Source organism: Lonchura striata, chromosome 11 (assembly GCF_046129695.1).
Source record: "Lonchura striata isolate bLonStr1 chromosome 11, bLonStr1.mat, whole genome shotgun sequence".
Classification (NCBI taxonomy): Eukaryota; Metazoa; Chordata; class Aves; order Passeriformes; family Estrildidae; genus Lonchura; species Lonchura striata.
This window is the reverse complement of record NC_134613.1, coordinates 16,276,999-16,289,450: the sequence shown is the minus strand read 5'-3', so window position 1 is coordinate 16,289,450 and position 12,452 is coordinate 16,276,999. Positions and strand designations below refer to the sequence as shown.

Sequence of the window (12,452 nt, the reverse complement as noted above, 5' to 3'; positions counted from 1 at the left end):
TTTTTATTTCTGACTTTTACTCATTCACATCCATCTTGGAAAGATTTCAGTTTTTCAAAGGAAATAACAATAAAACCCCTACTTTTCCTCTATTTAAAAGAAATAAAATCATTTAGAAATTACTAGTTTACGTCATGGGATGAACATATAGAAAGGTACGAAGTCCAGTTTTCTCCAACTAGCAGAGCAGTGCTGAGTTTTCCAAGGAAAGGTGTTAATGGGGAGCAGTTTCTGTGTGCTGCAGTGCTCAGCTGATCTATTTCTGCCTCTCCAGCCAAGAAACAGAATACACATGTATGCTGAGCATTGCTCTCAGTGGTAACAGCCCCTTAAATTGGAAACAATCATTGTAAAAGACACCTAACAGACATTCTATGGTACATAAAAACAAAATTGAGATAAAAATCACTTTTCTTAATTTATTTTCCTGTTGCTACACATGATGTCAACACTTGTTTGTAATTGTAGTAAAATGGTGACGCAGCCCCTATTGTGACACAGGAGCAGAGAAAAGTTCGCATGTTGCTATCTTGTATATCCATAATATTTTGTGCTTGATATTGATACAGCCCTGCTTAATCTCTCTGCAAGTGCCAGGGTAGAGTCCAGCCCTGTCCCTGTTTTTGTTGTGAGGAGCCCCATTCCACGGGATTTAGGCTTTCAAGGTACATAGCTCAGCATGAACTTAACAAAACATGAATTCATTCTGTAACTGAATTGATTTCCTGCTTTGCTGTGTACATGCTCCTTAAATTACAGTGCAAGTAAAATACAGAGTGTGCATTTCCACCATAACTAGAACACAATTTTACGAGCAGCAGTTGCCAGTGTTATGGATCTCCCCGTGGATCTGGAAAGGCTCAGGACAGCAAGGAAGTAGTGAACTACAGATAAACAGAGAATAATTCCATTCATTTATGGATTGTTCAGGGATTCTGAAGGACTCTGCTAATACTGGCTATTAAGATAGAGAAGATGGGGAGGAGAGAAAATCAATTAATTTCTCAATCTATTTAAGTGAACAAAGAATTGCATGTGAAACTGAATAGAGTGTGTCAACAAAGCTCACACCAAACAAAAAAAGAAAAGCGGTTTTATTTTGCATAATTATGTCTGAATCACAGAAGATTTGACAGAACCTGTTCCATTCTAAGCCCCAACATCTTATTTAGGCAGAGTACAGTATCAAATACCCTGTAATGTGTTTTTTCTGTGCTAATCTAACATCTCACAGGATATCACGCAAGGGGACAGCACAGGCAGTTGAGTGGTTTCCTTGGTTTATATTCAGTCTTTGTAGGACTTATTCCATCTGTCTGTTGAAAGTTACAACAGTGCACTGTCACATCTCTCCAGCTTTTTTAGGGTGGCTTCCTTATCTCTAAAATAGGAACGAAATAAGAAATATTAGTGCATTTCTGGTAAGAGAGAGATAAGGTTTAACCTCTGAACACTTGTAAAGGTCTTCAGAGGACACTTCAGAAGTGCCTAATGCTATAAATTCTGGCTTTATAAGGTTTTTTACTATCATTAGAGTATTAGGAACTTGACCTTTTAACCTTTATGCACATATGTTACCTGACATAATGGAGGCTCATGGAAAAGCTTTCATGACCAGCATTACCTGTGCAATCTGAACACCAGACTTTGCAGAAACGTGAAGGAATTGAGCTATGACTCTGCAGCAGGGTAAGACACTCCAAATTTTGCCTTCCTCATAAAAGGCAAAACTACAAAAGAAAAACTATAACCAAGATTTCATCAAATCACAATGTTTTATCTGAACAGAAATAAGCTGCATTTACAAAATTGCTGATATTAACAGTCTAGTATTAGCAGGGTAAATGCCTTGAGATAAGAATTAAGATTGCCTGCTGAGCATCCAAAACTCTACAGCATCAGCAGGCACTAAAGCAGTAAGACGCTTGGAAAAATGGCTCCACATCTGATAGGGAAAAGCACAATAAATCAAAGATAAAGTAAACTTTCTAGATAACCAGGAGCATTTAGTGCGGTTCTGCTTAAACTCCTCTACAGGAAATGAGTCAACAAACACAGCCTCCATGCTTTCCCTGCTTTTCTGCCAATTTACATCTTAATGGATAAACTGGTTCAGGTTACTCATTTGGCAAAGCAAGGGATTGATTTGCAACTTTTCATTTTGACTGCTCCCATCAACTTCTGCAGGGCTGTTCAGGGCAACTGAGCACAGCCATGGGCAGGCATTTAAAGATTAACAGGCTTTTGCAGCATTCCAGGGGGATGACAAAGCCATCAAAATGCATTATTTTTTTTTCCAGTATTTCACACACATTACACATGATTGCTGCAGTTATTACACCAGAGGCTTTTCAGAAGTCTTGCAGTTTAATTCTGGGATAGTGGGGGTTTTTCCCCTTGAAGACTTGAGTTATGAGATTATGAGAAGAATCTCCAATTTCATTGAAAGTGTATTTTTGTCCTTGTGTTTGCAATGCAAAGCCTTGAAATGTGAGCTGAGTTGCAAAGGATCAGTTGTTCAGTTGCACTACATAGCATGAAAGTGAGTGCAGTGTGAGCCAAAGCAAGGTTTTTAGAGGAATATGGTACCATTCATACACTCCACCTGGAGGGGCACAGAATGTCAGAACTCCTGGACACTTTTGTACACTTGATGAGCAGGAACTCAAGGGACTCTGTCCCCCTTCTACCTTCTAGAGAACCTCATCACCTCAGGGGGAAAGGGATGTCATTATCTGGGGACAACATGGATGGTGGTAACATCATCCTACAGCGCTGTTGGCGTGTGCTCAGCTTTTGGGGGTGCTGACCTGCACCTCGATCTTCCCCTTAAGCTCAGGAGGGCATGGACAGCAGACCCGCAATTTAAGGGTGACACAGAGCACCCATCTTTCCCACTCAGTGCTGGAGGTCATAGAAAGCACCCCAACCTCCTCCCTCAATTTAAGGGTGACACAGAGCACCCATCTTTCCCACTCAGCGCTGGAGGTCATGGACAGCACCCAAACCTCTTCCCCCAATTTCAGGGTGACACAAAGCACCCATCTTCCTGCTCAGTGCTGGAGGTCAGGGAGAACACCCCAACCTCCCCCTGCAATCTAAGTGTGACACAGAGCACCCATCTTTCCGCTCAGGAACGGAGGTAACGGACAGCACCCAAATCTCTTCCCTCAATTTAAGGGTGACACACAGCACCCATCTTTCCGCTCAGTGCCGGAGGTCAGGGAGAGCACCCAAAGTCCTCCCTCAATTTCAGGGTGACACAGAGCAGTCCATCTTTCCCGCTCAGTGCCGGAGGTCACGGACAGCACCCAAACCTCAATTTCAGGGTGACACAGGGCACCCATCTTCCCGCTCAGGGCCGGAGGCCAGCGCCCCGTTCCCGTGTTTTTGGGGCCGCTGGGCCGCACCCCGCACGCCCCGCGCCCCTCCCGCCCGCGGGCTGCGCTGCCCGCCCCTGGCTCAGGGAAGTTCGCGCCGCGGGGCCGCGGGTTCGAGCCCCGAGGGCGGCGGCCGGTCCGGGGCCGTGTGGGGGCCGGCTCCCGCCGGTTCTGGCGGGGGGTCCCGGCCGGGCAGCGGCGGCCGCGGGCCCAGCGCACATGTGCGGCCGCCCGGCACATGCTCACTGAGCGCGGCGCATGAGCAGAGGCGGCGCGGGGCCATCGGACATCTTGGGCCGCCCCGCACGCAGCGGGCAGCGCCGCCGGTCCCGGGGCGGGAGCAGCCGCCGCCCCCGCGCCGCCCGGCCCGCCCGCCCTGGCGCCGGCTGCCCGCCCCTCCCGCGCTTCCCCCGGGCTGCTCCGAGCATCCCTCCGCCCCTCTTGCATTTGTCTTAATTCTTCTCAGAGACAAGATGGCAACGCCGGCGGCGGTAAACCCTCCCGGTGAGTAGCTGCCGTCTCGCCCCAAGTGGCCCCGCCGCACATCACGCCCCCGCCGCCGGCTGCCCCCGCCGGCCCGGCGCGGGCCCCGCAGCCCCGGGGCGGTCCCGCCGCCGCTGCCGCCGCCCCCGCGGGGCCCCGGGCCGGCAGAGCCGGGCCAGCGAGCCGGGAGCCCGAGGGGGTTCCTCGGGACGCGCCGGCCCGGCTGCCGGCGCAGCCCTGCAGGAATGAAGAGTTGTGCACAAGCAGCCGCGGGCGGCGCGGCACCTGCGGAGCCGTGCCCGCCCTGGGGACGAGCAGGAGCGTTGGCTCTCCCTGCCTCTGCGATGCCCAGCTTTATTGTCGGCTCGTCAAGTCAAAACGGTGCTGAAACTGACCAAGGGCACCTCGGCGCGTGCCCTGTGTTTGTTTTCTTTCCAAAGGATGCAGTAAATACTTGCTGTTACTACTAGAGTTATTGACAAAATAAACTGACAAGCGTTTTCCCATTTAATTTTTTTTTTCGCGAGGGAAGGTATTCCCCCGACGTTTTGTTATGTGTCTGTAACACCTCTTTTATTCAGTGCGTGATGGAATAAAGTGAGTTTGGATGAAAGGCCAGAGTAGTATTTTGGAGATGTACTTGGGTTAACGTGGTGTGGATCAACAAGTATCTAACATTAAAAATATTTGGGATGACAGATCTTGCAGTGGGCTCAGTACTTAGGAAGAATATTACTATTAGAGGTCAATTTCACTTTTACTTGTTTTAATATGTGCTCGCATTGTGTTATTTTTTTGTAGAGTCAGGTTGAGTTCTGACAATTAAAGGCTTTCTTGAGTGAATGCCAACTAATGTTTAAAGCTTGTTCATTAGATTAAATCCTGCTGTAGTTGGTATAATTGTCATGCTGAAAGTAAATATTATGATATAAACAATGAATTTGGTTCAGTACGCGCCAATACACTAAGCAGAAACTGATATTTGTCAGTCAGAGTAGGTTTTAATATCCGAATTCTACATATTAAATGAAAATTAATATTTAAGGGGAGGTTATGAAATTAATACCGTTTAGCTTCCAGGGTATCATGTTGGGCATCATAACAGAGAGTTTTACTGAGTGCACTCAGTGAAATAAGTTTTGCAGACAGAGGAGGATACAAACAGCATTTTTTGACTTGGGTTTGGCTTGCCCTTCTGTCTGCTCTCCAAGCTGCACACTGGAGGAGCATCCCTGTCCGCTTAGAGGTCAGTGCTGAAACTGCCGAGTTACAGCAGAGCCCGGTGCCCCTTTGGCACCAGCCTTTTCCACCTTCTGTACCCACCTGCCTGTGGCTGAACCCACAGAAAGATGTGGTTGCAGGAGGGGTACGGCATGCATGGACTGCTCCTGACTGAGTAGGGCTTCACCATTGTTCTGTGACCACTGAGTGAATTGAGGGATTGTAATGGGGTTGTTGAGGGAACATAAAGAAAGGAGGAAAGAAGGGCCAGGTGTGTTGCCTGTGTGCATCTCTGTGCACATCAAATTTGACTTGCAGTGTGGTCCTCAAACTCTCTGAAGCACAGATTCCTGGTCCGTGGGAAGGATAAGGAAAGGTGTTGGTTTCCTGAAGTGAACCAAGATCCCTTCCACAAGGCTGAGGTTACAGAGCATCATTCTGCTCCTGTCTGGGCGGCTGGAGCGGATCTGAGCTGAAAGACAAACTTGCTGCCTGGTAATGATCCTCCCACGTTTTCTGTGCATGACAAGTGTTGTTGTCAGACACAGGGCAAAGTCAGAGTGGGGAGCTGTGAGGAAAGGAGATCCTTGATGTGTAGCATGGTGCTGCCTTTGCTCTACTATGGACAGCAGAAGTTAAAACTGTGTGAAATATCTGGACTTGGATTGTGGCTTTTTAAAATAATTGTCACTGTTCTTTTTTTAAAATAAGTAACTGCAAAGCAATGCAGAGAAACAGTCAAAATCTGTAGTGAAATGATTTTAATCCTGTTGTTTTCTGTTGGGGACAGATCCTCAGCTGGAGAAAGATGAAAGTAGCCCCATTAGTATTAGTGAAGTTGTGCCACCTTGTGCCAGTTGACTTTCTGATCTGCAATGTTAGGGGAGCACAATAAAGGATTAACTTGTTAAGCATCTTTAATGATGATTAGAAATTACAATATGATTAAATTTTTATTAAGCAATTGTCTGGGGTTCTAATAACAGTTGGTAATTTAGGCAGGACATTAACTTGCAGCTACCACAATACAAATACGTGTGGTTTTAGTCATATTCTAGATAGTGGAATGGGGATTAGCAGAGAGAGAAAAACTGGGTGTTCTCTAACCAAGTGAAAGTCTTTCAGTTTGGGATCTCCTGCTGCAGACCCATGCAGTGCTCTGTGGCAGCATCTTCTGTCTTGTGTTAGATGCAGATTTATCCTTTTTCCCACTGATCTTTTTTTTAATGGAGAGTTTCAGCTAGGGAAGCTCATAGAAGTGAGAGCAGCTTGCATCCTTTCCCACCTGAGGCTCACGGGAACTGCAGTGTCATTAAGGGCTCTTGGGCTTCCTGGGCTGTGTTAGATGCACGCTGATGGTTCTTTTTGGTGAAGATGCATAGCTGGGCATCACCCTGACACAGCTGAGGGGCTGTGTGGGGTAAGCTGCTTCCTCTTGCTGCACGCTCAGCCTCGGAACGGGTCTGGCTGGGAGCGCTGGGTTGGTTTCTCGTACCCTGGGTGACAAACTGAAGTGCGAAACAATACAGGTGTGTGGGAAGCTCATCTGCATTGGCACAAAGCATCACAGTTAATTTATTTCCTCCTGAAATAAGATTGGCATATTAAATGGGATTTAAGAACAAAAAAGCTGTGGAGGTGTTACAAGCATTTTGTATATTACTGCTTGCAGCAAAGTAACTTAGTGCCATGTCTGTTTTAAAGGTGTTATTTTTGGAATGCAAACTTTGTCCGTAACTATTGCTTCTTTGGGATCAGATTTTACTTCACTTGAGTGTGATACATAAAGTGGTGATTCTTGTATTAGCCAGGATGGGATGAAACATAAAATTCTTCATGAGTTTAGGAGTTTTTCTTCCTGAGACATCAGCTGATTTTGGGTGATGAGTTCCAGTCTGGCTCACTCTGATGAGTGAGTAGCAACTTTCTGCTGTGGTCAGGTGATGAATGCATCCTTTCAGTTCTTCCCACTGAGGTACCCCTGAATGGAAGGTAGTACACACAGATGTATTGCCAGAATGCCATGAACTTGAAAGTCAAGAGAAATAATGAGATTTTGCAGTTTATCTAGAGTTAATTTAGAGGGAAGATTCCACAGGATGCATTTTTGGTGATGTTTTATGATTTTATGAATCCTTAGGGTTGTATTTTTATATTTAATTGGAAAAAAAAAAGTAACTCAGTTGTTAATGTAATCCTTAATGCACCTCTCTGCTTAGAAAAGCAGAGAGCCCCAGATATGAAGGTATGGAGAATATGTTTTCCAAACGGCATCTGCTAGAAATGTGTAGAGAGAGATGTTGTGATATGAGAGAAGGGAGTTGCTGGGGCTTAGGGCATTACTGCTGCAACCACAGCAGCTCATGAGGGGTACTTTCAGCCCATGGCTAATCTAAAATATAAAAAAATTGGCCTTTTAACTTAAATATTATTAAATAAGCTGTCTTTACTTTCTTTCAGTTTGTAATGAGTTAACAGTAAATTTTCTAAGACTTGTAAGCCCTGCATTTAGGCTCTTGATTTAGCTAAGTGCTAAATTGGGTTCTGGGGGGTAGTTTTGGTTTTTATGTGTTTGTTTGACTTGGGAGTTAAGTGGAGAGAAATCACTCTTCTATTTGAACTAGATATTCTAACAACCAAATAATTTGTTACCCAGTCCTACATTTGGGCTGAAGTTACTAAGTGCTGTGGAAGAATTGTTTTGATGCTGCCCAGTTCATATTCCCAAAAGGAACTGGCTTTCTGACAATGTGGCCATTCTTTTCTTTAGATTTCAAACAGCTTTGAAATTGATGATTTAAAAAAAGAATCTACTTCAGTGCTTTAGATTTCAAAATCATTCAACTCAAAGCCCAAAAGTTGTGTTTTATTACTGCTGCTTCTCTGCCCTTCATTACAACACAGACTATTCAGTAAACTAAAAAATCAATTTAACAGCATCCTGGGGAGTAAATGGAGTGTTGTAGTGATGGAGGTTATAATGAGCTCTGATGTTTCTGGTATGCAAAAAAGTAGTCATCATTCTAGGATAAAGTTAAAAAAAAAGGGTTTCAAAATTAGAATACTCATTAGCTAATGGGAGGTTTACATTGCAGATCTTTTTCTTCTTGTGTTTTCATGGCTCTTGTACTGGAGAATTGGTCCTTAATTCAGTCAAACTGTGGTATGAGATGCCAGTGCCTCTTGAATTGTTCTCAGATAATGTTTTGTCCTTCAGGAGTGTGTACTGAACAGTAACTGGCATTGAACTGCCATTATTTTTATATTTCTATTATGTAGGTATAGGGCATACAAAAGATTTCATCTCTTCTATCAAAAAATAGTTATTTAAAATTTGCTTATGTAGCTTGTGGTTAGTTCCAAATTTTTTTTTTTCAACAGAATAATGTTTCCCCATTCCTCTTAATAAAAATGCAAAACAAAAGAGATATTGCTGGTTTCTGTAATACCATATGGTGTTGCTGATATTTCTTAGCAGTAAGGAAAATTGCAATAGAGATTAGGTAGAAAAGAAAAAAAATAGCCTTTTCAAAATAGTCAAGGCAAAATAACCCTGTTGATGTAGTGATTATTGTTATTAAGAGGACAGAAATGGGGCTGTCATTATGAAGATGTATTCAGAGATTATGCTTAAATGGTTGTGAAGATCAGATATGTGTGTCGCTCAGAGTAATTTTGGGGGGCTTACTGCTTCATAACTGACAAGCAAGAATGGAAAATGTGTTAATTCAGTGCTACCTGCAGAAATTACAGTGTTATTAAAATTTGCAGTAGAAAAGAGAAAGAGGGGTCTTGAGTTTAAGAGAAGGGAATTTAGATCGCTGCTCTTGGTGTCGATCTCTGGCAGATTTTCCAGTCAATAGCAAAGTGTCTTTGGCTGGCCAGCAGTGTTTAGAGAGGGATGAATCAGCTCAGGATGAGCTGTTCTGTCTGGCCAGCTCTGGGCAGAGCAGAGATGTGTGCAGGTACCAACCCCAGCTGCCTCTCTGGCTGTAGGGCTGTGCTCAGTAAAGGTTATGTGCGAGAGAAATCAGCAAAGTCAGAGGTGCTCCTTCACCATTCTGCAACATATTTCTTGCAAAACATTACATTTGCTGGACAACACAGGCAAAAATGTGACATTCCAGAGATCGTGGGTGGGTGCTTGCTCTAGAAAACATTGGTACAGTTTACTTCTTGCTGACAGTGTTTTCTTTGTTCAGCTCTAAAGCATTTCCTGTCACCCCATCTGTATCAATCATTCTGTCAAGGAGGAAAAGAAAAAAATTATTTTTATTTAGGCTGCATTTGTACATTTTATTTGCCTTCTGATTATAACCCAAGCAAGATAGATGCGAAGAAAAAACTTCAGAAAGATAATCCGTCATCGCCTTCCATTGTTTCAAATAAAAATCCACATGAAAATTAATAGATGGGACAAACCCCTATGGACCTTGCACTTTCTGTCTGTTCTGGGAACAGCTACTTTGTCACAAAATGTTACAGGATTTTGGTAAGATCTGGCCTTTAATGTGCAGAAATTACATGGTTTGAAAATGCAGGATGAAATGGAAAATGACAATTTTTTAGCAAGAGCTGATTCAGAGTTTATTTTGGATAGTCAAAATTTCAAATGGATCTCAGTTTTATTGTTGGCATGGATTAGTGACCGTAGTCATGCGATGCATAATGAATTAAAAGCTGGTTTCAAGATAGATGTAATTTCCTTTTTTTTTTGTACCCAAAGCATGCTGGTCTTCCTTGAGCGAAGCCATCTGCACAAGGAGAAAGAGAAATCCTTTCTTTTGGGTGCTCAACATTTTGATGAATGTTTCTAAACTTTCTGCTTCCTCTCTCTTTTTTTTGTGAGCATTTGTTTCCATTTTGCTTATCTTTGGTATTTCTGTCCTGTGGTTTTCAATCCTGATTTTCACACTCAGGTGTCTCTACCTTTCTCACAACTCCTGTAACTCCTGTATATTCTCTGTGCTGAGCTTTGTATTGACTTCTCAGTGTTGTTGAAATGTAAATGAATCCTGGCATTGTGCTGGTGCTACTCCCAAGTCTTTCAACAGCTTATGAATTCAGATTTGTTCTGTAGGGAGCATCTGAAGTCCCCCTTAGAGAAAAGTGGCACTTTTCCTGTGCTGCCTCCCTGCAGCCCAGCAGGTACTGGGAGGTGTAATCAGCTGTGTCAAATTAGGAGCTTCTATTAGTTACATCTGCCCTGGATGGGTGTTGTTTTGTTCAAGGACAGCTCATAGTATTAATTTCAAATGCTTAGATCTGGGCTGCTGCAGGTTTTTCTCATCTAAATGTCAACTGCATATGACAAGTAGAATAATATAAAATAATTGTAATTTTTTCTCTAATCAAGCAAAAGGGGTGTTGAATTGTTTAATTACTGGTTTTGCCAGCATGCAGATGGAAAGGCTTTTCAGGTAAGTTGCTCATACAAAATGCCTAAAATGGATAGTAATTAACAACTGGCTCTTCATTGGTATGTTAATTATGCTGCCATTTGTCCTGGTGCCTGTCGTTCTTTAAATGTTCAGTTACACTGAAGTGAAGCGTTCACTTCCTGGCACATACAGAATGTATCAGAACAGTTTGACTCTCAGATATATGCAAATATTTTATGGGAAGAGGCATGCCAGTAAATCACTGAGCTGCAAAGAACAAAAACACTGCATATTTTGTATTCCTCAGAGGTAAAAGCAAAGGAACCTGTGTGTCTGAAGAAGCTGCAGGCCTGATTTTGAAAAATGATCTCTAATACTTTCCCAGTACTAAACCAGAACACAGTTCCATGCAAGTAGGTAGTTTTAAGAACTTGTTACTGCTGGCTGTTTCTATTAGTGAAGCTATATGGCCATTTGGGTGCTGTTAAATGCCCTTGAAATGCATATATTTTAAAACTCTATTGCTTGTAATATCTGGATGGAAAATTCTAACTAAACTGGAAATCCTTTTAGAGCTTGTGATAGAACAAATTATTTTGAATGCAAGAAGAGTTAAAATAACTTCTGCAGTGGTCTCAGATTTTATTCAATTTTCTGTTAAATTATTTTGAGAACAGAGGTTGTCTCCTGTTTTCTGGACTCTACTTTGCAGAGTAAATCCCCAGTCTCCACATACTATTGCAATAAGTAAAAACAGGCTGTGTCTGGTATGTCTGCAAGTCATCCAGCAGTGTCCTGAAGAGGACCAGGCTGCTAAAGTTATGTGGCAAGTTAACTGTGACCAACCTATGATTACAAGGCTGGTATTTTAATTTGCTGAGCTTCTGCCACGTGTAAAGTGGTTAATCAGCCCAGCACACAGTGACCCTCACACATGGCAGCAGTCAGCCCCTGAAATGAGGTGCTGAGTGTAACAGTAGCTGTGGGAAGTGGATTATAGCCATAAAATTAGCTATTAAAAGGCACTAGCTACTGTGTGTCACTGCCCTCTGCATCATGTTTCATCTTTCCATGGACAAAAAATTGTATTGCTTTAGTAAGGCCAGGCCATGGCTGAGCTGGATTTCCATTGTGTTGTGTCCAGTGAAATTGCTAGCAAAGTTCCTAGCTCCTTTTTGAGCCCTGCTTTAAACACTTAAAGTAGTGATAGCGAGAAAAGCTTAGTTTGAAATGATAAATTCTTGTGTTCCCACTCACTGAGAGGTGGCTCATTTAGCATCAGTCTATGGAGGTTGCCCTGTGGTTGGTCTGTGGACTCCTCCTGTGAGTCATATTCATGTCACAGTATGTAGGACACCAGTGTTTTCCTTGGATTTAATTTCTTTTTTTAATCATCTTTAGAGATACTCTGGCCTTCTGCATATAGATGTCTCACCCTGAAAATGTTTTGCACTTTCTGTACTAAGTAGTGGCTTGACCAGTAGAAATCAATGCTGTACAATTAAAACTTTCTTTTATTGTAATGAGATTTTCAGTGTAAGAATATAATGGCAAATTATTGGTACTATGTCAGGATTTCAGTGTTTCAGTGCTTCGTTTTTTATGTTTTTGTCTAAAAATATTTCTGGTTTAAGGAAAAAAAGAAAAAGTAATTCTATTTGGTGCACAATAAGGTTTGTGGGAACAGCAATTGTAGTGCATTTCTGCTTACTAGTGAAGGTTTGGAATATGCATTTTTGTTATTGCAATTGAAGTAAATGAATGATCACTATGAAAAGCATAGGAGCATTTTCAAGCTCTCTTACGAGGACTGGAAAATTGTGCTCATTTTCTAGCTGCATCTCCAGCAAAGGGGACAGTGCACTGCTGTAATTAAGAATGTCTTAAGTGAACATAATCTTCCTATTCAACAATGCTAATGTTGAGTTCTACAGGATTCAAATTTCCCAGTTTTCTGAAACAAGTTCTTAAAAATGTGTAATGTCTC

The 12,452-nt window shown here is 42.8% G+C and overlaps 1 protein-coding gene across 2 annotated transcripts in view; it reads left to right on the top strand.

The window, feature by feature from the left end:
* The first annotated feature begins 3,752 nt into the window (after window positions 1–3,752).
* The window catches only part of ARNT2 (aryl hydrocarbon receptor nuclear translocator 2), a 95,991-nt gene continuing 87,291 nt past the window's right edge, over window positions 3,753–12,452 (top strand). For both annotated transcript variants that reach the window (XM_021537594.3, XM_021537591.3), the window contains exon 1: window positions 3,753–3,884. In XM_021537594.3, the coding sequence (XP_021393269.1) occupies window positions 3,854–3,884 (31 nt within the window). In that variant the 5' untranslated portion in view covers window positions 3,753–3,853. The remainder of the gene's footprint in view (window positions 3,885–12,452) is intronic.